At 33.2% G+C, this 24,442-nt stretch overlaps 2 protein-coding genes across 2 annotated transcripts in view; one reads left to right on the top strand and one right to left on the bottom strand.

Annotated features, from left to right (window-relative positions):
- The window catches only part of LOC133178064 (CSC1-like protein 2), a 54,956-nt gene extending 54,133 nt beyond the window's left edge, over positions 1-823 (bottom strand). The window contains exon 1 of the mRNA XM_061312831.1: positions 629-823. The gene's annotated coding sequence lies outside the window, so the exon portion shown is untranslated. The remainder of the gene's footprint in view (positions 1-628) is intronic.
- A 4,357-nt stretch (positions 824-5,180) lies between these two features.
- LOC133173438 (serum response factor-like) lies at positions 5,181-20,775 on the top strand. The gene is made up of 7 exons (XM_061308425.1): positions 5,181-5,567; positions 5,675-5,938; positions 10,610-10,844; positions 10,986-11,093; positions 15,795-15,908; positions 18,709-18,923; positions 19,182-20,775. The coding sequence occupies exons 1-7, from the start codon at positions 5,304-5,306 to the stop codon at positions 19,272-19,274; spliced, it is 1,293 nt and encodes a 430-aa protein (XP_061164409.1). The 5' UTR covers positions 5,181-5,303; the 3' UTR covers positions 19,275-20,775.
- Positions 20,776-24,442: the final 3,667 nt, after the last annotated feature.

Genomic DNA, 24,442 nt, shown 5'->3' with positions numbered 1-24,442 from the left:
TAAATTGAACAAACTTGAATCCACATGACATGGGAATGTTTGAGAATAATCTTTTTAATAGGCCCAGGCCTCTTCTTCTCTTTGTTCCTTGGGAATGTTAGGTCAGGTGCCAATACTTGCATCTCATGAGTCCAGTTTGATAAAAAAAAAAATTGTTTTGCTGTTGTTGTGTGTGTTTTTTGGTGTTTTTTTTTTTTTTTGGGGGGGGGGGGGGGGGGGTCGAGGGTTTGGGTTTTTTTTCATTTCCTTGGTGGAATTGGTTTGGTTTTTTTTGTGTTTCTCTAATGTTGGTGAGTATGAGTAGGATACATTGCAGAGCATAAAAATTTTCTTTTACAGTTTCTTAATGGTTTGGATACTTTTGGTCTAATTTGACTCTTCAAGAACCGTTAACAATACAAGTAACAGAAAGCCAAACTATGTACTCCTCCATCATTGTTGATGCAGAATATCACAGAATGCAATGTTAATAAAGGTACTAAAGTTTAGTAAATCTTTATAATTAAATTTAGTGGTTTAAAGTTTACTTAGTAATACCAGTGACTTTTCCTTAATCACAAATAAATCCAGTTATGAAGAATTACTTAAGATTAACAGAAGCTACAACTAACATACATGCATTACATACCTTCTACATGAACCTGTTATCTCCTTCCTTGTCTAGACGTCTGAGTTGGTGTCATCTACAGAAGGATGTGCTGAATGTGAACAGGAACATTCTTCTTATATCTAAAACAAGTTATCCACAGGTCTGAGTTCAAAGTCCACATCAATATATCTATCAACAATAGATTTAACACAGGTATGTTGCAATTAAAATCATACTTATGTTACCAAACAAAGATTACAAAACATGTATATGACAACAGCAAGACAGAGATTATTTGTTTGTTCATACACTTAGCACTCACTGAAGGTCACTGGCGTCAATGCTTTGAGTGCATATATGTCAAGTCTACAAAATGAAATTTCATGCCTAAAAACCTAAAACATATGGCTGCAATCTGTCAAATTCATGAAGAATACATTTAAGTTCTCTTTATAGTCATTCTTTTACTAAATGTGTATAGATATACTGGTATCTATAATAGTTAAAAAGTATTCAAGCATTCTCAGGTAGTCTAGTTGAATAAAAATGACAATGAAGATCAAGAAGCATACAAAACTAAATATAAACTTAAAAATATAAATAAAAAGGTCAATAACAGGCACTATGAGTTTACTTATCACTTTTGAAAAGGAAGGAGGAGGCAGTCAAAAAAAATTGACAACTTACATGTACCTGAAGAAACTTTGAGAAGCAAAAAAAAAAAAAAAAAAAGAAGGAAAATTGTCCAAACTCAAAAATCCTATTTCAAAAGGAGGGGGGGGGGGGGGGGGGGGTGCACCCACCAACTTCTTTCACAACCAAATTTTTTTTTCATACAGTACCACATTACCCTGATTTGACCATACTAAAACAAACCAGAAGTCTCTAATGAGACTGTAGCTCCACTGGTATGTACTTATAATGAAGGAAGATAAAAGTAGCACTTGGACTTGAAACTTTGCAACAGCAATAAATAGAAATCAATAATGATCCTAGGTTTAGTCTCTTTTTGTGGCAAGATTTATTGCAATCAGACTAAAACTGTGTCCTAGGAAGAGTAGCCATTTGAAAGAATTTTACAGAAATTTCGATTTTAGTAATCATGGCAACATCATTCAACAAAATCAAAAAACAATAAAGACAATTATGTATTTTAGTGTAGTCTACTTGTGTGCCAAGTTATACTGAAATCTGACCAAAACTGTAGGAGGAGTAACATTTTGAAAGTATCTCAAGGAAATTTCTATTTTTAGTAACCATGGCTACTCCATTCATCGAAATCTAAAAAAAAAAACGATGTACAGAATTATGTATCTTAGTGTAGTCTACTAGTGTGCTAAGTTATACTGAAATCACACTAAAACTGTAGGAAGAGTAGCATTTTGAAAGTATTACAGAGAAATTTCTAATTTTAGTAACCATGGCAACACCGTTCATTTAAATTAAAAACTGATATAGGGAATTATGTATCTTAGTGTAGTCTACTTATATGCCAAGTTTTATTGAAATCAGACCAAAACTATAGGAGGAATAGCGTTTTGAAAGTTTTTCAAGGAAATTTTCATTTTTAGTAACCATGGCAACACCGTTCATCGAAATCAGACAGAATTATGTATCTTTGTGTATTCTACTTGTGTGCCAAGTTTTATTGAAATCAGACCAAAACTGTAGGAGGAGTAGCGTTTTGAAAGTATTACAGAGAAATTTCTATTGTTAGTAACCATGGCAACACCGTTCTTCGAAATTAAAAACCGATATAAAGAATTACGTATCTTAGTGTAGTCTACTTATATGCCAAGTTTTATTGAAATCAGATCAAAACTGTAGGAGGAGTAGCGTTATGAAAGTTTTTCAAGGAAATTACTATTGTTATAGTAACCATGGCAACACCGTTCATCGAAATCAAAAATTGATATACAGAATTATGTATCTTTGTGTAGTCTACAGACAGACAGCTAGACAGACGGACGGACGACGGACACATTTAAATCGCATAAGCTCTTCTGGTCTCTGACAAGTAGAGCTTAAAATTGGGGGGGGGGGGGGATTTGGCAACCAGCCTTTCAATGAACATTCAACAGTAAAAAGTTGTGTTTTGAAAAAAAAGTGGAGCCCCCCCCCCCTCCCTCCACTATGTGCCTGAATAAAATAATTTTTGTATCAGGGATCATAATATTAAATATTTGAAAATTAAAATGCTAGTATTCTTCTACAGAGTACAATTCAAGATTGAAGGTAATTAAAAAATGGTCACTTTAATCGAAACAAAAAACAAAGGTCACTTAGGTTAACATGATACCAAATAAATGATGATGACGTTCAACAACCCCCCCCCCCCCCTTTTTCAAGTCTCACACCAAGTGCTTGCATTTTCATCGAAACGTAACAGTTTAGCAGGCCTAATCCGCAACAAAATAAATGCTAGAAAAATTTTTTACTATAAAAAAAATCACAGTTTGCAAGTGTTTAAAAAAATTGCCCTGGACTAGAGGAAGATAAACTTCAACTTGTAACTTACTTTAAAAAATCCTCAAAACGTCTGGGGGTCCTGGGTCCGCTTGTAGACTTAAATGTCTATGAGCGGACTCAGGACCCCTGACGTTCACAAGCGGACTCATGATCCTGAGAGATTCCAAATAAACATAGTACATACCCCTAGCTCAGTCATTTGTCATCTGTGGCATGCGGCTTTGCTTGACTTTAGTATACCGGATATTATTAAATGCCTAGAAAAGTATAATCTAAGATGTAACCTGTACAACCACTAAATTTCCGGATTTTTGCAGTTATCCAAATCGCGTTTCAAGGAGCGACAATAGGCGCACTCTGCAGACTGATTCAGTTACTTAAAATAAGAATATATTTTATATATCGATAATAATAAAATACAAAGAGAAGAAAAAAAGGGTTTTGACTTTTCGAAGATTTTTTTTTCTCTTTCACCGTATTTCCTCAACATGCGCGGATCTAAGGGGGGGGGGGGGGGGGTCGGGGGACTCCCCCCCTTGGAATTTGCAGAGTTATTCAAAGTCTATACTGAAGCAAATAAAAAATGACTTTAAACCCCCCCCCCCGAAAATGTGGACCCCACCATCACACCATGAAATAGGTGTTTTTCATGTTTGGGAAATGGATTTTAGGTGGGGTTTTTGTTGTTGTTGTTGTTTTTTTTTTTTTTGTTTTTTTTTTTTTTTTGTTTTTTTTTTTTGTTTTTGTTTTTTGTTTTCTTTTTGTTTTTGTTTTTGTTTTTTTTTTTTTGGTTGTTGTTTTTTTTTTTTTTTTTGCCTGTCAAGAAATTTTCTGGGTTTGATACGTTTGGAAAGGGAATTTAGTTGTTGTTTTTTTTTTTTTTGGGGGGGGGGGGTTGTTTTGTTTTTGTTTTTTGTTTGTTTGCATGTCGAGAAATTTTTGGGTTGGATTTTTTTTTTTGACTCGCCCCCCCCCCCCGGAGAAAATTCCTGGATCCGCGCCTGCTCAACATTCAGAGAACTGATCAATTAAATTAATCCGTTAACTATTCTTCAAGGTGTAATATGGTAACACATTGATGTATTATAGCGTTAGAATTTAATATGGAAGAATGTGAGAAATTTGACTGTTAAAAATCATCCACCGAGACATATGCGATATGATTATCGGGCTTAAAGTTAACATTAAATATCATTAAAAGAAATTAAAGTTCAAAGATCATGCACTGTCCAAGAGGGATACATCCTTGTATTTCATAAATGAACGTTATGTTAACTTTCTATATCTCTATATTGTTTGTTTTTTATGACCTTGGCAAAATAAGATCAACTTTAGAATAAAAGGTAATGGATATCATCGTAAACTAGTTTTTGGGGTTACGAATTCCCCAGAGGTAAAGGGAAAGCAGAAAAGAAAACTTCTAAAAATTCGATCCTAAGAAAAAAAAAAGCAAGCAGATTTCAAAATATCTAATTTGGATGTGACGGAAACTTTATATAGAATTTGAATGCTTTAAAATTCAAAATACCTATTTGAAGAAAAAAAAATACTTAATTTCAGGAATTAGCACTAAAAATGAAAGAAAATTATCATTTAAAAATTATACTAAAGAGTGCATAAATAAATAATTACATAGATTTATAAATGTTGTTAAAAATAATACATGTCCTTGGTTTGAGATCATAAAGAGAAGGGGGAGTGTGATTAGATGTAATTATTTAATGTACCAAGCAGTTCTTTAGAAAGATATTGCCTGAAAAATTATCTTTATCTCAATAAAAATGCTTATTGTTTTTCATGTTTTCATTCATATGATGTCTTGGCGCGAAAATAGTCGGTGCTTATTTGCATGTTACCATATATGATTTTATCCAGTCCATATTTGGCCGTGGACGCCATATATGGGAACCCCACATTGCCATACAAGGAACTCGTATTTTCTCAAAATTTGGTTAATATTAATTCGCGAAATGAAATTAAATATACCGACCTAAGCAATCCATTTATTAAGATATCTAGCAAAAAAGTAAGTATTTCAAAGTCATCTCTGAGGATTTACACGTGTCTGACACATCCGAAGACGATAAATGATATGACCTAGATTTCTACGCGCATTGATATACTCGCAGTGATTCGCCCGGTATTCCGTTTATGGCGAGTAGCAAATTAGGTACAGTCAGTTCATTCTTCCATTCATGAACAGTTGATAGTAAAGGTTGTAACGGGACGTATTTTACTGAAAGCAATGAATGGTACACATTTGAACCAGCCGGCTTTTCCCACTGCCCCTGGGGGAGCGGTACCCGCGTTTACAATGGAAAATGTCGATCCTTCGACTTTGGAAGAGGATTCGGACTCCGAAGGGGAAATATCTGTGGCAACTAATCCCCAAGGGCTCAAGCCGGGGAAAAAGACGAAGGGAAGAGTCAAAATTAAAATGGAATTTATTGAAAATAAATTGAGGCGATATACAACTTTCAGCAAACGCAAAACAGGAATTATGAAAAAGGTTAGAACTTTTTCTATTTAGACCATTTATAGTTGCAAAGTTTTCAAATTATTTTGTTATTTATCATGTTTATAGTACTTTTAAAAAATGATTACTGTTTTCAATAGGCTTATGAACTGTCAACTCTTACTGGTACTCAAGTAATGCTTCTAGTGGCAAGTGAAACTGGGCATGTCTATACATTTGCTACAAGAAAATTGCAACCTATGATAACAAGTGACAGTGGAAAAGCACTCATTCAAACATGCCTCAATTCTCCGGATCCCCCACCTGGCTCTCAGCCCCAGATGACAATGGACCAAAGAATGAATCCAACAGGCTTTGAGGAAACAGAATTGTCTTATGCAGTTGGCGAAGAAGAGCACACAAAAGTTAGTAAGATTTTAAAATTTCTCTAGAAAAATACAGAAAGTATGGAACTGGTCAAGTTCTTTACCTATTGCCTCACTAAAACATTGAATCTAACCTTTTAAAAAAAATTATAACATTTTTATTTATTAATTGTTTGGGGAAAAACTTAAAAACTTTCCCAAGTTTCCTTCAAGAAGACAATGAATTGTCAAGAAGAGTGAATAGAAACTGCACTAGAATAATGCACTGCATTCATCCAAAAAAAAAAAAAAAAATTCTGAAGTCACTTGTACACTTAACTCTCCAAATGCTGTGTTTACCATCTGTTGCAAATCAAGAGCTGGAGAATACCATAAATATCAGCTGTGTGTTTCTCTCAGCGGGAGCTTCTGTGCCATTTCTTGCCACTAATAGTGTGATAAGACCAAGGCAAATTACTTCTTTGTTTGTTTCTTGTTTATTGTTAACAATGATAGAGTTGTCCTGATTAGCACAGGAGGGGATCAGGGAGATATTAGGGGTGGGAGTGTTTGTGTTTATTCTTATTGACAGGAAATGTCTATCTGGAAATTTTCTGTTAAGGGAGTTGGGAAATGGACATGTCAAATATGGAGTCAAAAATGAAACATAAGTCATATAAAGGATGATTTTATAATATATGTAAATTAAGAAAATTAGATGCACAAGCAGCATATAGTGCATTCTTTCATTTTTTTTTTCTTTTAAATGTTTAGAATTTTTGGAAAGCCAGAATTATTTTCACTTTTCACAAATTTATAAATGTTTCAAACATGTTGGGAAATAAATATTAGCTGTAGCTTAAAATTAGCTTATTTACATAGTAATGAAAAAAAATTATCATGTGCTCTTGTATATGCATTTATTAAATGTAAGTGGAATAAAGTTCCCTGGATGTCCAAAGTGATCCATAAAACCCTTCTGTAATTTGCCTTTGCCTCAAAATCCATTCCCAGAACTTTCAGTATGAGGTACAAAGCCAAATTCGGCAGCAGGGATCCCCATATCCTGTGTAACCGGAGAAGCCCTGTATCAAGAAGCTAATTGGAAACCTTCCATGTAGGCAGAGATAAAACAGCTCCTTTCCTCACATATGTCAAAATTGTTTGTTTTATATCAAATAGGCTTCTGTAGCTACTGCTGAGAAAGTCTAAGAGGAATAGTCATGTAATCTTACTTGGGAATGGGCGGATCAGGAGCAGTTATGGAGAATTATGTCATGCTCCCATCTGTAGATTGCAGAATCTGATTTCCTCAAAGCTTATGGGTGATTAAAGTGGCACCTTTGTAAAGTAATGAAGGAGCTGCAATAAAGAACAAAGTTTCTTTGGCTTTCTTTAAATATTTTTTTTGCTTCTAAATAAAAACAAAATACAATATTAGTTAAAATATGATTACGATTTATGTAGGATAAAATCTACAAGTTATTTAAAGCATTATTCAAGTTATTTGAAGCTCTGAAGCCTTTTTAATTCATTGTTCCTAATTTTAAGGTAGAAAATTGAAAATGAGTGGGTTTTTTTTTTTTTTTTTTTAATTTGGAGGATATTATTTAGAGCAAGAAAACTTGTTATTCAAGATGAAACACATCATTTATGTCAGTGATTTGAAGTTTTCATATTATATTTCATCAACAAATCAATCATTTAAACCATAAGGGTTTAGGCAACAAATAATGTTTCCATGTATATAATAATCTGATTAAGAAGAGCAGGTTTTCAGGGGCAAGTGTGCAGTTAGTGTCAATGTGGTTCAGTTGTTATGTGTGATGGATATATTGTGGTGGAGAGATATTGCCCCTCCAGGATCAGGCAAACACTTCTCCCACAAGTTAAAAGGAATGAATTTATCACCATGGCAATATTTATTCTTGTAATGTATGAATGTTGTGTGTATAAGAGTGAATTCTTACTAGCACTGCAAGCACATGCTACAAATATGTCTTAGAGAGGCAGCATGCCAAATTTGCTCCACAGTGTTGTGATTTCTGGAATAGAAATGTGTTGAATAAGGAATTTTTATGAAATATGCTTAATTAATGTATTGCCAGCAGATTTTAGGAGATGTAAATGAATACAAAATATTTACTAGCCACTCTTTTTAACCAATATTGATCAATTATCTGATGTGATATTTAACAGTATTACTTTTTTTCAACAGAACTTACTCTTTTACTAAATCTGCATTTTTTAAAAAAAAAAAAAAAAAAGAAAGAAATTAAACATAATTATATTAATCTTTAATTTAAAAGGAAATTTAAAATAATTTCATTTTTTTTTTTCAAAAATATTGAACTTTAAAGTGAAGTTCACTTTAAACAAAAAATCATAGAAAAGAGGAATCTTTTTCCAAAAAAGATTTACATAGATATAAAACACAGAAAATAAATTTTCTGAAATTTGAAAGAAAAGAAGAAGCAAATAATTGATAATTGATAATTGAAAATATCATAGTACTAAATAATCATAATATCTTTCTTTTGATGCTCTTTGAATTGTAAAATTAAAATCATTGAAGTTAAAAGTGATTTCTGAAGCATTACATTGACACTAGTAGTCATAAGTGACAATCTAATTATCAAGCTACACACAGAATGCATATGGTGTGGAGCTGTTGCGACACACCAAGAACAGACACTTCACAAGTTAAGGAACATGTCTATCTCCATGGCAATGATTTTCCCTGGAATTTCAGTTGTAATATATAGATGCTATGTATGAGGGAGTGATTTTTATCACTGCAAGCACATGCTGCAAATATGTCTTAGAGAGGCAACATGCCAAATTTGCTCCAGCACTGTGACTTCTGAAATAGAAATGAGTTGAATAAGGAATTTGTATATTATTATGCTATTTTCCTGATGGGGAGGGGGATGCAATATGCCCCATTATTTGGATTCCATTTTTATGGCATTATATACCTTGAACTTACCGGTACCTCTCTTTAGTATTGATGTCAAAAAGCTTTCAATATTTGGCATTTTTTATTTCTTGAGGGTGGGTTTTTTATTATTGAGTCAAAGTACCGGGTAGTTTAATTGCCCTATCTTCCTTATCCCAAGCAGTAAAATACACAACACCATGAACATCTGGTTTTTATATTTTTTGGAAGCCTTTTACCCCACCCTACCCCCTTTAGACATAGACAAGAAATTTTTTGCAGCCATGATATTGTATAATGGGGATATGTATTTATCAACCATCTAGTTAGCTCACCGTGCCAAAGGCTCAAGTGAGCTTTTCTGATCAAAGGGTGTTCAGCATCCGTGTTTTGTCTGTAAACTTTTCACATTTTCAACTCCTTCTCAGGAACCACTGGGCCAATTTCAACCAAACTTGCCACAAGGCATCCTTTGGGGAAGGGGATTTAAGTTTGTTCACAGGAAATGCAACATCCTCTTTCAAGGGGAGATAAAATAAGAATTCCTGAAAATTTAGAGGTATCTTTTAAAAATCTTCTCAAGAGCTACTGGGCCAGGAAAGATGAAACTTGTGTGAAAGCTTCATTACATACTGTTGTCACTTCTCAAGAACAGCAAAGCCATGATTAATCATATATAATATAGGAATAATCAAAGAAAAATTTTTAAAATTCCTCTTATCATGAACAGCAATGTCATGATTAATCATATTTGTATGAAAGCATCCTCAGGAAGTGTAGGTTGAAGTTCGCTCAAAACATGACCCTTGGGTATAGGGTGGGGCAGAAATGGGGGATCAAAGTTTATAGTTTATAGTTGGAGTCTTTAAAAATCTTCTTCTGAACAACAGCAAAGCCATGATTAGTCATATTGATATGAAGCATCCTCAGGTAGTATAGATTCAAGATTGTTTAAGTCATGGCACCTGGGGATAGAGTGCAGCCACAATGGGGATCAAACTTTAACAGAGGAATATACATGCTGTATGGTTTAATAATTTTCTTCTCAAGAACAGTAAAGCCATGATTATTTGTATTGATATGGAGGCATCCTCAAGTAAGTTAAGACTCAATTTTCCAAATCATGACCCTCAGGAGTAGAATGGGACCACAATAGGGGATCTCAGTTTTACAGAGGAACATATGGGAAAAAATCTTAAAAATCTTCTCAAGTACAGCAATGCCATGATTAGTCGTGTTGATATGGAAGCATCCTCAGGCAGTGATTCAAGTTTGGTCAAATCATGACCCCTGAAGATAAGTTGGGTGACAAGTTTTTCATAGGAATATATAATAGAAAAGAATTACCTAAAGAAGAACCGCAGGAGCATATTGACTTATTTAAGTGTTGTGGCCCATGGGCCTCTTATTTCCCCAAACCTTGAAAATTTGTCCCAATGGAAATATGTGATTTTACAGTAAATTCTAAATTGTTTTAATCATGTCCCCAGGGTAGTGTGAGGTCACAGTAGGGATTGAAATTTAACCTAGGAATATATAGGAAGATATTTTTATTAATATTCTCAAAAAAGACATGGCTAGAAAAGATGAGTCTTGCATAAAAGCTTCCTGTCATTAATTTAAATTCTAAATTGTTCAGTTCATGGTACCCAGGGGTTAGGCCACAATAGCGGATTATTTTTTATTACTGGATAATTACAGCCCTAATAGAAATGCTTTTCTTCATGTATATAAATTCAAACTAGCATTGCAAACATTAAATTCTTTATCATATGTAATTGGGTGTTTTACAGGTGGAGAGTGGAATAAAGCCTATGTTTATGCCAGTATCAATCCCAGAGCCAGGAATGATCAATCGAAATTCCCCAGACAACACGAGTGGTACCTCCTCCCCACTGCAGCAGACCACCCCTAGCAGTCAGACCACTTCACAGTCCCCTCCTACATCTGCTGCCTCCAAAAATCTGGCTGGAAACGTTAATCTAACCATCCCAGGTCTACCTCCAGGGGCAGTGCTAGTCCCACAAGGTAGATAACTGCTTCATCATCCACATAATTCAGCAAACATAAATAAAAGATTTCTTTAGTAAATTAATTAATAAAAATAAGAGCCAATATTGCACTAGTGGATTCAGAATAATAATTAAGATGTTTTATTTTTCATTTGAGGAGCACCACTGATACCCATTCAGCAGAATGGTCAGCCAGTGCCCCAGACCTCCCAGGCTCAGACACTCTATAGACTCCCCAACTCCAATCAGATTGTAGCTTTCTCAGGTACATGATCTCATTGTTACAATTTCATCTGTAAGTATTGTTCAGCTAATGTTGATTGTATTTTCTAGTTGAATTTGAATTTGTCCTTGGCCTGACCATGAAAAAGTTTCTGACTTCTAATTAATCAAAAAATTCCTTTTAAAAAACAAACATCAGGATTTTATAATACATGTAATGAAATAAGGTATATACAGTAAATGTCATGTAAATTTATTTTCTCAAGAAGATTTATTATCAGAACACTTTTTAGCTCACCTGAGCCAAAGGCTAATAAAAGTGAGCTTTTCTGATCAAATTTTGTTCTGGTCTGTAGTCGTCATTGGCATTGTTGTCGTAAACTTTTCACATTTTCATCTTTTTCTCCAGAACCAAGGGGCCAATTTCAACCAAATCTGGCAAAGAGTATCCTTGGGTAAAGGGAATTCAAGTTTGTTCAAATGAAGGGCCAAAACCTATTCCAAGGGGAGATGATTTAGAAATAGTGAAAATTGGTGGGGTAATTTTAAAATCTTCTCAAGAACCACTGGGCCAGAAAAATGAAACTTATGTGAAAGCTTTCAGGGGTAGTGTAGATTCAAGTTTGTTCAAATCATGACCCTTGTTGGTAGGGTAGGGCCACCATGGGCGATCAAAGTTTTTCTTAGAAATACATAGGAAAAATCTTGAAAATTCTTTTTCTCAAGAAGAACAATCATGATTAGTCATATTTATATGGAAGCATCGGATCCTCAGATAGTGTAGATTCAGTTTTGTTCAAATCATGACCCCTGGGGTAGGGTGGGGCCACTATTGGGGATCAAAGTTTTATGTTGGAATACATCAGAGAAATCTTTGAAATTCTTTTATTTCGAACAGCAATGTCATGTAAGCGTCCTCAGGTAATGTAGATTCAAGTTTGTTCAAATCATGACCCCTTGGGGTAGAGTGGGGTCATGATGGGCAGTCAAATTTTAAATAGGAATATATATGAAAAAAAATCTAAGGAACAGCAAAGTCATGATAAGTCGGATTGATATGGTAGCATCATCAGATTCCAGTTTGTTCAAATCATGACACCTGGAGATAGGGGGGACCACAATATATTATCTTAATTTAATTAGGAATATATAGGGAAAAAATCTGATGAAGAACAGAAGGGCCATAGTTATTCAGGTGAGCTTTGTGGCCCATGAGCCTGTTGTATGCATATTTTACATAGGCTAATGAATGAAATTACTTCTAGGACTGAATTATATTATCTTAATTTAAAGACATTCACAGATCATGAACACATTGTTAGAATGCACAGGTAGATTTATAGAAGAATGCACAGGTAGATTAAATAAATTTACCTTTGCATTCTCACGATGTATTGGTTTGATTTGTTTATGTCTATAAATCTATAACTTAAGATCTAGACACTATTCACTCAAGCTCAATAAAATGGTGCAAATGATGTCGCTGGGGGTTAAGCTAAAAAAAATAATGAAATGTCAAAGAAAATACTTTTTGAATGAATGCATGAATATGTTACCTTTAAAGGTGCTTAGACACAGATTTGAAGTTAATATTTTCTCAATTTTTCTGTATAATATCACGACTTATATATTGCAATAGCATTTCACACGAAAATATAATTAAAAACTTATTTTATCTAGAAATTATTGGAACTACGAATTCCTAGACGCGTTTGATTAACACATCATTGCACTTTCACAAATTTTATCTTTATCCTTAATATTTAAGAAAAGAAGCGATTTTGTTGTGTATTGATGAAAAACATTACATCTATAATTAAGAAAATTCAGAGTAGAAATGTGCGAAAGCAAACCCTCTCACTAATATCGTCAGCCCATGCTCAGTGTTGTGTACAGAGTTTAACAAATTGAATACACCCGTGAAACGTAAACTGTTTTTGTAAACAGGGCACGAGCACTGTTATTGTTAATGTTTACGATTCACTGGGTGTGTTCAATTGTTAAAGTCTGCACACACCACTGAGCACGGACTGACAATACTGTGAGTGGGTTTTGCTTTCGAACATTTCTACTCTGAATTTTCTGGATTATAGTTTTAATATTTTTCATTAATACACAACAAAATTGCCACTTTTCTTAAGTATTAAGAATAAAATTAAAATTTGTGAAAGTGCAAGGATGTGTCAATCAAACGCGTCCAGAAATTTGAAGTTTCAATAACTTCGAGATGAAATAAGATTTTTATTTTATTTTAGTATGAAATGCTATAGCCACATATAAGTCATGAAATTATATAGAAAATTTGAGAAAATATTAACTTCAAATCTGTGTCCAAGCACCTTTAAGGCAAAAATACAAAAATGAAGTGAAATAATCATATTGAGATATTTTATTTGGCATATAGTGATTTTTTGAAACGTACGTTACTGTCGCCAACATCGAATAATTACACTTAAATGGCTATGTTTTGTACAAATAACAGTTGAATCTTAAATTAGATAGCATATGTCTTCAAAACATTTATTTGTAAAATGCTTTTAATAAATTATTGAGCATAATCACAAATATATTACCAAACTTTGATTTGATATCCCCATGTCGCCAGAAACAAAATAAAAACGGACTGTGACATTAAATATAGTATGAGTATTTGGTATTGTATGCCTGTAAGATTGGAATACGTTTTATTTTGAAGGAAACTTCTTGAAAATTAAAAATAAATGGTACAAAGCCTTGTATATGTTACCAATACTTTGAAATTACATTCTATCTTCCTATTTTACATGCGTATGGATAGGCATGAAACATTCGTTGTATTAGTTTAATAGATGAAATAGAATGATATCATAGTTAAACATGTGATACTTTTTCTTCTATCCAACAACTGTATTCCATGCTCCAACCATGATTTAACAATGTCTTATTGTTAGCTAACTATTTAAGAGAAAATGATTAAATGAAACAACCGTTACCGAAACATTCGTTACCAAACCTCTTAAAAAAGAATGATTTATGAGTTCAAACATCTTCTGCACATATACGTGGTCAAATATTTTGCGCCAGTATTCAAATTTTGACATCCAGAGTACGGTACTGCCTTTTTATGATTTTTTTCTAAAGTCTAGACAGTGTTGGTGAGTTTGTTTTCTAGAATGCAATAACAATGAATTAAATGGAATGAATTAGTATGTAACTGTTAATATTTATATAACAACCGACAACAACTACGCAACCAGTATCAATCTACACCTGAATGTCCTCTATTAGTCTTGAAAGGTGTTGAAACATTCGTTACCGAAGGTAACGAATGTTACAAAATTTTTAACAAATCATATATCAAAATTGCAACAATATTTACAGAATTTCTTTCACGACTAACTGTTCGAATGTAAACTTTATTGATTGATTTGTATCATTTTAAGCTTAAGTTGCATAAATTTTAATATAAACTGATTCTAGAGACGCATTATTGAACACACACATTAATTCTGAAGAAAAACATTAATTGAAATTATTTTGAAAGACATTTTTAGATTGAATCATATGATATTGATTAAACAAAGGCTTGAGTTTCTATTCTGAATCTACATCAGGGTTTTTTGTTTCTCTCTTATAATTTTGATACTGTTTAACTCGCATTTTATGTTAAGTAACGTATGTTTCAGCATTTTATTTTAGTTGAACTATGGCATTGACCCAAGCAGAAATACGAAGGAAGTTTCCATTGATGGTTAAATGATTTCAAGCTAAAAGTCATCAGAAAAATTGTTATTTACATTATTTTAGGTTCTGTTAAAACGTCTATACAGACAATTTTACATATATCTCTTATCCGTTTGTACATATACAGTTCAAGGAAAATATGACACGATGATATATATGATGCAGTTCAAATTATGATTTCTTTTGACATTTTCAATACCATGGCACAAGTAGAGCAGAAATTACATCTCATGAATTGGTCCATTTTGTTGGAATTAAACTTAAAAACAGTAAATATTACTTCTCATGAAACATTCGTTACATACCAACGTTGTTGCAATTGAAAGTGTAAATAAAAACAAGATCACAATTCATGAACAACATTTTATTTAACGTTTCTATAAATGGATCCTGTATTCATTTAGAACCCCCATTTGCGCTGGGCAGTTTTGATTTTTCTTGAGGCATATTTGAAATATAAAATTTTAAAGAAATGTCAAATTCATTTGAAGAAAAAAATATAATACGACAATTTGATTGCATCAATTCATAAAATACATTATGACAGTTGACCTTTTTTTGTCTTATCACGAAAGTAAATAGACTGATTTGCTTTTGACATTGAGGATCTATTACAATCTATATTATTTCATCCTAAAATCTTAAAGGAAAACTATAATATGTTACGTAACACTTGTTTCTCAGCAAATAATGATCAACAATACACCTTTATTTTAAATTGACGTAATTTCTTAACCAATGAACTTAACTTGAAAAATCTTTGGGAATACAAACTTGATATGTTGATCTATCCGAAAATGTTATTAGCAGATGGATAATCAAAAGTCGATTTTTGAAGAAAAAATATCTTGAATTGCACCAATTTATTGAGTTTGGGTGTATTGAATACTTCATGGTATCCATTCTTGAGAATCTTCCACATTTTTAACCTTAAGGTGTTGGTCTTAGTTTTGACCTCATTGTTAATTATTTTGATTGTAATTTCTTTGTTTGGAGGATGAAGTTTTAATTTGATTGACAGGTACCAGCAGTGATTCCTCTTCTCAACAATCAATGGTCACCTCGGGGTCCAGCTCGGAGAATATTGCCACACTGACTAATGTTAGCACAGCAGGACTACAGACAGCTCAAGCAGGTATACATCAATAGTACCAGCAATAGTCCCTCTTTTGGAGATAGTTATTGTTTAAGAGTAATCTGGTGTAATTTTATTTAACCACAATAAACTGTTTTCAAACTACACTCAGATTAATCAAAGTACTCATTCATCTGTAAGCTGTACTCATTGAACTAAGTAATTAAAATTAAAGGCTTCAGTGACATCTGCAGCTGGTTAACATTTTTAAAAAAAATTGTGAAAATTAAACTTAAAAAAAAACAAGGGCACCGCAAAGCGAAAGAGCATCTCAATCCTGATATGAATTATTACTTGCTTAGCTGTTGTTCACACCCCCCCCCCCCCCCCCCCATCACACACACAGATACATGAGCATTACTATATCCTCACCAACATTTTTTTTGGCAAGGGAAACACAATTTTACTTTTCATATTTTCCTAAACGAATACTTTTATGATTCTTATTTATAATTCTAAGTGAATAAAAAGTAAATAAAAAGTTGACACTAGGTTTTGAATATTTTGAGTAATCAGTGTAAATTTAATTTTTTGAGCAGTGATCATTATGAATGATTTCTGAGTTATTGCTAATTGCAAGTGCCATACTTTGCAGCTATTTTTGTTTAACTGCAACTTTTGCCTTGCTGCACTGAACAAAACAATTAATGTAGATTATCGAAATTCTGTTACTGATTACAGACAGAAAAATCAAATCTTGACCAGTGTGTTTATTAATTTTTCTATGCTTCAAATTTGAACAATATTGCATAAAATACATACGAATCAATCGGAACTGAGACAACCCTTAATTGGCGACTTAACTGTACGTAGGCAAGCTACATGTATGTAGCTAAATATATAGTGATTTGTTAAGAAGTAAATGTTTACATGCTTAAAAATGACCAACAGAAATTGTGGATACGTAAACCTGTAATTGAAGACTTCACTGTACGTAAGTAATTCAAGCTAAGTAGCTAAATATGATGTTAACAAAAATTTTGAACCCAATTGCACACAACTCAATTATAATTTACACTTGGAAAAGCAAAATACTATATGTTATATTTTATTATTCCCTCGTTCAGTTTTATTTATGTGATTGGAATATGAGAAGATCAGACAATAGATGAAAAAATTAAATATATACATATATCAAGGCAACTCCTGGTGCAAATTACATCACTTCTTAATCAGTTTTGCACAGGACTAACTAACACACCCACAAACAAATGCGTTACTATGTCCCCTCCAACTCCATTGCGAGGGGATCAGTGCTCCCACTGGAGCGAAAATATTTTTCGCCACTTTTCGCGATGAAAGGAATCACATTTTTACATCTCGTCTCGACATGTGTACAGTGTTAAACACTCCACTAATAGCACTATTTCAATTTGTTTATATCACAGACATTGTTTTAAAATTGTAAAATATAAAGTTGTATCCACTTACAAAACTGATATAGGAATTATTTCTACATTTATACAATTAATTTGATACTGATATTAGCCAACTCTTGATAGTAGATGTCCTCTTGTTCATAACTTTTTAGCCTGGGGAGGGGGGTTACAGACTTAGTAAAGATATATGACATTTTTTTTTAAAAAATGAAAAAATAATATAATAGGCGAAAATTTTAATCATATCAACAATTTATTGTGAAAAGAAGTAATTAAAATCACGTTTAAAACTTGGCTTAATTTAACAACTTGGACACTGGGTGTATATGCATGTAAATTCATATAACTGAAAATAATTCAGCGTAATTGACGAAAGTATTGTTTTGTTTCCAAGTCAGTATCTCTTTCACTCTTTGTCAGTTTATGGTATAATGAACACACTATTTTGACTTTAATCAGGTAAAATTAGCAGCTATGCTCTGCAATTTTCGTCATGTTTTCCTACTTTCGGTTTAAAAAAAACAATCTATATAGATCCAGATTTTATTGATTAAAATCTTTTATTAACTAACTTCATCTCCCAAAAACACTTCGTCTTTCCTTGTTTAATCCATCTTATATTATTTCAAGTAATTTTGTATCCCCTTACTGCTCCAGGCTAAAGTTACCTACTAAATCAGCTGTGTGCGTTCAAGCGAGACGTGATTTCCTACATGTACATTGCTTTGTTAGTTTCATGGAGTTTTCACACCCTGAATTCACACGTCTGCTTGCATTAAATAAACAAAGGGGCTAATCTGTATACATTGAATAAACAAAGGAGATAGCCAGGAGTACACACACTTTCAAATTGTATGGTATATCTAAAAAAAAAAGTTCATTTTCGCCACTTTGGAATTTCTTTTTGCCACTTTTGGAAAAAATTCGCAATTGGCGCAAATGGCGAATCACAGCTCGAGCCCTGGAGGGGATAATTAAACATCAAATATATAGTTGGGACCATGGGCTAAGTTAATCAGGGTATGACACCCCAAAGATAGCTTAGCTGGTTCCCTGTCCCTGTTTCTCTTTGCTTGTTTCTTCTGTCCAGGGAGCTATTAAGCTACAACATGATGATGAAGACTTTGCATATCTGAGTAAAGTTTTATAAACATTATGTTTTACAAACATGAAAAGTTTGAAAACATTACTTTTAATGTTTATTTGTTTTGAAAAATCTTCATTTTGTTTTTGCTTGTATTGTCTCGGCAGTGATTGAGAGGAAGTACTATATTTTTACATGTAAATTTAATTTGGCGTTTGTTAGTCAACATTTGACTTGAACAGACTGACAGTAGCTGACTATTGCTCTACAAGCAATGAGCCTGGCTAAAAACCAATAACAGAAATGAAGGTATAAATGGGTATAAATCTTTCTGTAGGTACACAGAACACAGCAGCCATGACCCCTGGTGTTGTCATGTACCACACTCCTCAGGGTATTGTGTATGCCCCAACAACACTGCAGGATGCCAGTCGCTCCATGTTTAACTTCCAGCAGACCCCCACAGCCCTGCCTTTATCCCAGTCAGAGAATGGTCAACAGATCATCACAATTCCTATACCAGTCAGTCTGGCTGCAGGAGGCAATTCACAGGTAAAGTGATTGCAAGAGTTTGATAAAATAAAGTACACCTACTTCCATTAAAAAATTTCTATTTCTATTTGCTTTGAACTAAGTATCTAATAATCTTACCTATATCTTCAATACATTGATTGCAAATTGTAACTCTTTTAAAAGAACTCTTTTTTTAAACTTTGGAAGTGTACTTGTGAATTTTTCAGAATGGTTTTTATATAACTAAATATTAGATAACATTAAATAGTTTTAGGAATTTATGTATATCTTTTGTAGGTCCCAATTCAGTATCAGTTTGCAACACAAGTATCAGACACTCAACAGACAACTCTCTCTCAACCCACATCTGCTAAAAAACCCAAGAAATGAGAGGAGGAAAATATCATAAACAGAGTTACCTACTCTTGAGAGGAGTGGAGCAGACAAGAGTTGTGTGCCCCTGCATCATAAAGGTTGTCTTCCACAGTCTGTGTGACCATATGTGCCAAAAACATTCTTACAGAAAGCCCGTGTACTGTGATAGGGCTTTGAGGTGAACATATGTAATTTTATGGTAAGGATGAAAGAAATTTTCATAAGGAATTGGATCTTTTCTTTGACATTTATATTCATTGTGTATGCAATATGAATCTTAAGAATTTAAGAATGGACACTCCCATTATCATGGAATTAAATGATATAAATACAATTTGAATTTTGATGCCACTTTCATTTACCATACCTTAATAAAAAGAATACATGTATTTACTATGGAATTCAAATATCCAAGACTTGATTTTCATACATTACTTGACATAACGATAAAGGTACATGTTTATAGATGATTGGAAGTCATGTCTATCCCATTTTAAAGTATTAAACTTTTGTATTGTTTACAAAGCCTCTAATTTGGATGGCTAAGGCTTTATGCAAAGGGATCAATTATTATCATAAGTCACATTAAGTTCAAGCAATAACTGATAATAAACTTGGTAAAAAAAAAAAAAGACAGAAGAATATGCAAAGGAAAGATAATATACAGCCATACCATAGCTTTTGAAAAAAAAAAAAGCTTAAAATATTTGAATGTATGCTACAGTGATGAATGAAATTGAATTTTGATGTTTATATAGAAGCATGACAGTTTGATCATATACTATGTATATATATTTTTGTATCTTATTTAGATTTTGTATTTATAACTTGTTACAATATTCTTGTGGAGTTAAATGTAACCTTCATAAGTTTAGACTGTAGATTCTTTTCCTAATTTTATAAGTATGTGTATCTATAGTATTAATCTTTTCAGTACCCATACTAGAAACTATCAGTTACACACAAAATGGCAGCTGTTTGGTTTTTTTTTAAGAATTGATTTAGATGTATATATTGTTGATTTAAGTACCAGTAATATTACTTTTGTATTGTTGGTGATTCATTTCAGCTTTGGACCAGTTACTATATGAGAATTGTGCTTTATGTTACACATGTATTCTTCATGCGATAATTCTTCATTTCAAAGTGGTGTCTGCTGCCATCTTTCATCGATTCCTTGCAGATCAAACTTAAGGTTACAAGATGTTGTAAACAGTTTGTAGTAGAAAAATGCATCAACATAATTTTTTTGCATTAAATGTGTGCTTTTTTGTGGCTTATCATTATTACAAAATACCATTTGTTTCGAATTTCACACCCTGTCTGATTGCAGGACATAAAACATTTGCATTTTTTTTTTTACAGAAGATTCTTAATTTTTCTGTATATTCACTATCATAATTCTTTTAACTAGTCATTTTAATTCAAACCTATTTCTTATGTATATTTTAATGATCAAGTATATTGAAATCCAGTTATGTATTATTTATTGATGGTTTTCAAAGCTATTGTGTGTCATATCATGTTTAAAAGATTTCTGAATTTCATCTATAAAGTTAAGAATTAAAACACATTATCTGTTTAATGCTATATTATTAAAGATATTTGTACATTATAAATATGTGTGTCTGTTGTTCATTGAAATTCAGAGTGGTTTAAGTTGGTAACCATATTTAAGGGGTACTTAAAAATGTGCATTATTAAAATATTTGGAATCTCTCAGATATATGGCCATTTTCCCCCCTTTTCCAAAGGGAGCTTGAATGTATTCCTGAGTACCTTTTCAGTGGGTGTCTATGGAATTTGACATGCATTCCATATGTTGTCAATCTGAATAAAACCTGCTTGCCTCCACCGACTTTTTATAGGTTGCAGGTTTAATCACTAAAATTGATATGAATATTTGTAAACATTCAAATACTAGCTTTTCATACATTGGATGTCTGTGAAGGTATATAGGAGTGAAAGGTTTGAAAAGCCCAATGTGAAGTTCTTTGATATATGTAGAATTAATCTGCAAAATTAAAAAGTTTTATCTTGAAAACTGTAGAGGAGTTATCCGGACAAATGATGTACCTTTTCAGCAATCTTTTAGAATCTACACTTCCTCAGGGCACTTCCACAGAAGTTTCACCTTTTTGGACCCAGTGGTTCTTAAGATTTTTTAATGACCATATCCTATTTTTGCCTTTTCTTGATAATCTACTCTGGGAAGGAGGCTTAGCCCTTCATTTGATTTACTTAGGACCCCCTTTACCCAAGGATACTTTGGTCAACTTTGGTTAAAATTGGCCCAGTAGTTCTTGAGAAGAGGTCATAAATGTGAAAAGTTTACAGACTGACGTATGCCAGCCAAAGGGTAATCAGAACAAGTGGCCCACGGGCCACAATGCTCACCTGAGTAACTTTGGCCCTGCTGTTCTTCACCTGATTTCCTACGTTGTTATACCTTTTGTGGCCCCGCCCTACACCCCCCCCCCCCCCCCCCCCCCCCGTGGTCATGATATGAACAATTTAGAATCTACACTACCCCACGATGCTTCCACATAAATTTCAGCTTTTCTGGCCCAGTGGTTCTTGAGAAGAAGATTTTAAAAGATTTTTACTACATATTTCAATGTAAAATTTGGATTCCCTATTGTGGCCCCGTCCTACCCCCGGGGGTCATGATTTGAACAATTTAGAATCTACACTACACCAGGATGCTTCCACATAAGTTTCAGCTTTTCTGGCCCAGTGGTTCTTGAGAAGAAGATTTTTCCTATATGATTCAATGTAAAACTTGATTCCCTATTGTGGCCCCGCCCTACCCCCAGGGGTCATAATTTGAACAATTTAGAATCTACACTACACCAGGATACTTCCACATAAGTTTCAGCTTTTCTGGCCCAGTGGTTCTTGAGAAGAAGATTTTTCCTATATGTTTCAATGTAAAACTTGATTCCCTATTGTGGCCCCACCCTACCCCCAGGGGTCATGATTTGAACAATTTAGAATCTACACTACACCAGGATGCTTCCACATAAGTTTCAGCTTTTCTGGCCCAGTGGTTCTTGAGAAGAAGATTTTTCCTATATGTTTCAATGTAAAACTTGATTCCCTATTGTGGCCCCGCCCTACCCCCAGGGGTCATGATTTGAACAATTTAGAATCTACACTACACCAGGATGCTTCCATATAAATTTCAGCTTTTCTGGCCCACTGGTTCTTGAGAAGAAGATTTTTTAATGACCCCTCCCAATTTTTGTCTTTTCTTGATTATCTCCCCTTTGAAGGGGGCTTGCTCTTTCATTTTAAGAATTTAAACTCCCCTTCACCCAAGGATGTTTTGTACCAAGTTTGGTTAAAATTGGCCCAGTGGTTCTTGAGAAGAAGTTGAAAATGTGAAAAGTTTATGGACGGACAGACAACGGGTGATCAGAAAAGCTCACTTGAGCTTTCAGCTCAGGTGAGCTAAAAACACACTTGAGCTTTCAGCTCAGGTAAGCTAAAAAACCTGGCAACAGTGAAAAAATATAAATGCTATTTACATAGAGGGTATTATCACCACTTGTTTGAAGAAACTTGAATCCCATTTACCCACAAATACTTTGTGCCAAGTTTGGTTGAAAATGGCCCAGCAGTTCTAAGATTAAAAAAGTGAAGTTTACAAGATTGAAAACACTGAAAGACAACAGAGTGAGACAATTTTTTTTAATCAGAAAAGCTCACCTAAATTCATTGCTCTTTCCAACATTCAAGTCTTAAGGTATGTCACTCATCAGCCTTTTAGAAAATTTCAGTCAGAACCTCTTACTTAAAAACTATTTATTACAATTCAATCTTTATAACATATTTAAATTAAACAATGTAAAATGTTCAACATTCAATTAAAAAACTGCTTAAAAATTCACAAAGAAGCAAGATTTATAAGGGACTATTTCTAGTGGCGGAAGGATATTTAGCAGAAAATTCTTCAAATCTACACATTTATTAAATTTAATATCTTGGAACTTTAGCCTCACATACTTTTACTCAGAGAATATTTTCCTTTATGATATGCTAGGAAAATTAAATATAGGTCTCAATTTATATTTTTATAACAAAATTTACACCTTCGCTCAACAAACATTGCCAAGAAATGAAGATATATTAAGGAAGTCGAGATAAAATTTACACAGTTTTTTTGCCTGAAAATCGCATATTTTGGCCAATATTTCAAAATTTACATCACTGACCCCAACTTTTTCTTTCATTATTTTAAACTACTCGATACTTTTGACCGATCAGCACTTAAGTCGTAAAAAGTTTGATACAAGAAAATATTCTATTGCCTGTTTAGATTTTTAATACCCCAAATATGAGACTTTTTCAGTGCAAAAAGGTCACACAATAATTTACGCACATTAATTTGCATGATTTGTTCAATGATAAATATTATTCAAACTATTTTACGTAAAATAAGATTATGTTTATTGCCATGGTTACATCTTATAAAATATGATAACGGTTAAAGTGATTAACCAAAGAGTTACAATTTAAGTGCAAAAAGGTCAACTTAATTGTACCATAGCTCAGTTAGATGCACACTGACCCCCCATTTTCTCTGCGATTTTGAGTCATACTATATGAGTACTTATCCAAAATATACTTCTCAAAAAATCCTTGATATAACAAATTTCACGAGTGACATACCTTAAAGGATTCTCAAGTTATGATCTAGTGATTTTTTTTCTCATTTAAGAAAAGGGTCAAAGTAAAAAATTTGATGAAGTGCATCTCATCTGAATTTCATTGTTTTATGTTCCAAGTTTAAAGTCAGGTTTTCAAGTAATGGCCTGGACATTATTTGGATGAAGAAAAAGGAGATTTAAATAATAGGTCATCAAAACCTATGGTGGAGTGCATCCCTCATTTATCTTGTCTTCCCATGATCCATTCTGAAGTCTTTATATCAGTTACAGCCTGACAATATTTGGAGAAAGAATAACAATAAAACTGGCAAATCCACATGTCTCCCTTCAAAGAGAAGGCATAACAAATACTCCTTCAAATTACTATTCGTCTTCAAAATAATCTATTCACAGATGGACATTAATTTTACAAATCATCAAGTAAATAATATCAGACAATTCAAAACCAGTCTGCCATGTTAAGAATTTTAGAGCTTTCAATCTTGCATGCTATGCCAGGTATATGTAATT

Source organism: Saccostrea echinata, unplaced genomic scaffold (assembly GCF_033153115.1).
Source record: "Saccostrea echinata isolate AGI-Se365-2 ecotype Australia unplaced genomic scaffold, CSIRO_AGI_Sech_v1 ptg000002l, whole genome shotgun sequence".
NCBI lineage: Eukaryota > Metazoa > Mollusca > Bivalvia > Ostreida > Ostreidae > Saccostrea > Saccostrea echinata.
The sequence above is the reverse complement of the archived record's forward strand: the minus strand, read 5'-3'. Positions and strand labels throughout refer to the sequence as shown.

Bases quoted from the DNA above. Each gene is read 5' to 3' on its own strand.
- LOC133173438 (XM_061308425.1), top strand. From the start codon at position 5,304: ATGAATGGTACACATTTGAACCAGCCGGCTTTTCCCACTGCCCCTGGG. The intron at 11,094-15,794 runs GTACATGATCTC...TTTGATTGACAG, and splicing joins TCAGATTGTAGCTTTCTCAG to GTACCAGCAGTGATTCCTCT. The intron at 15,909-18,708 runs GTATACATCAAT...ATCTTTCTGTAG, and splicing joins ACTACAGACAGCTCAAGCAG to GTACACAGAACACAGCAGCC.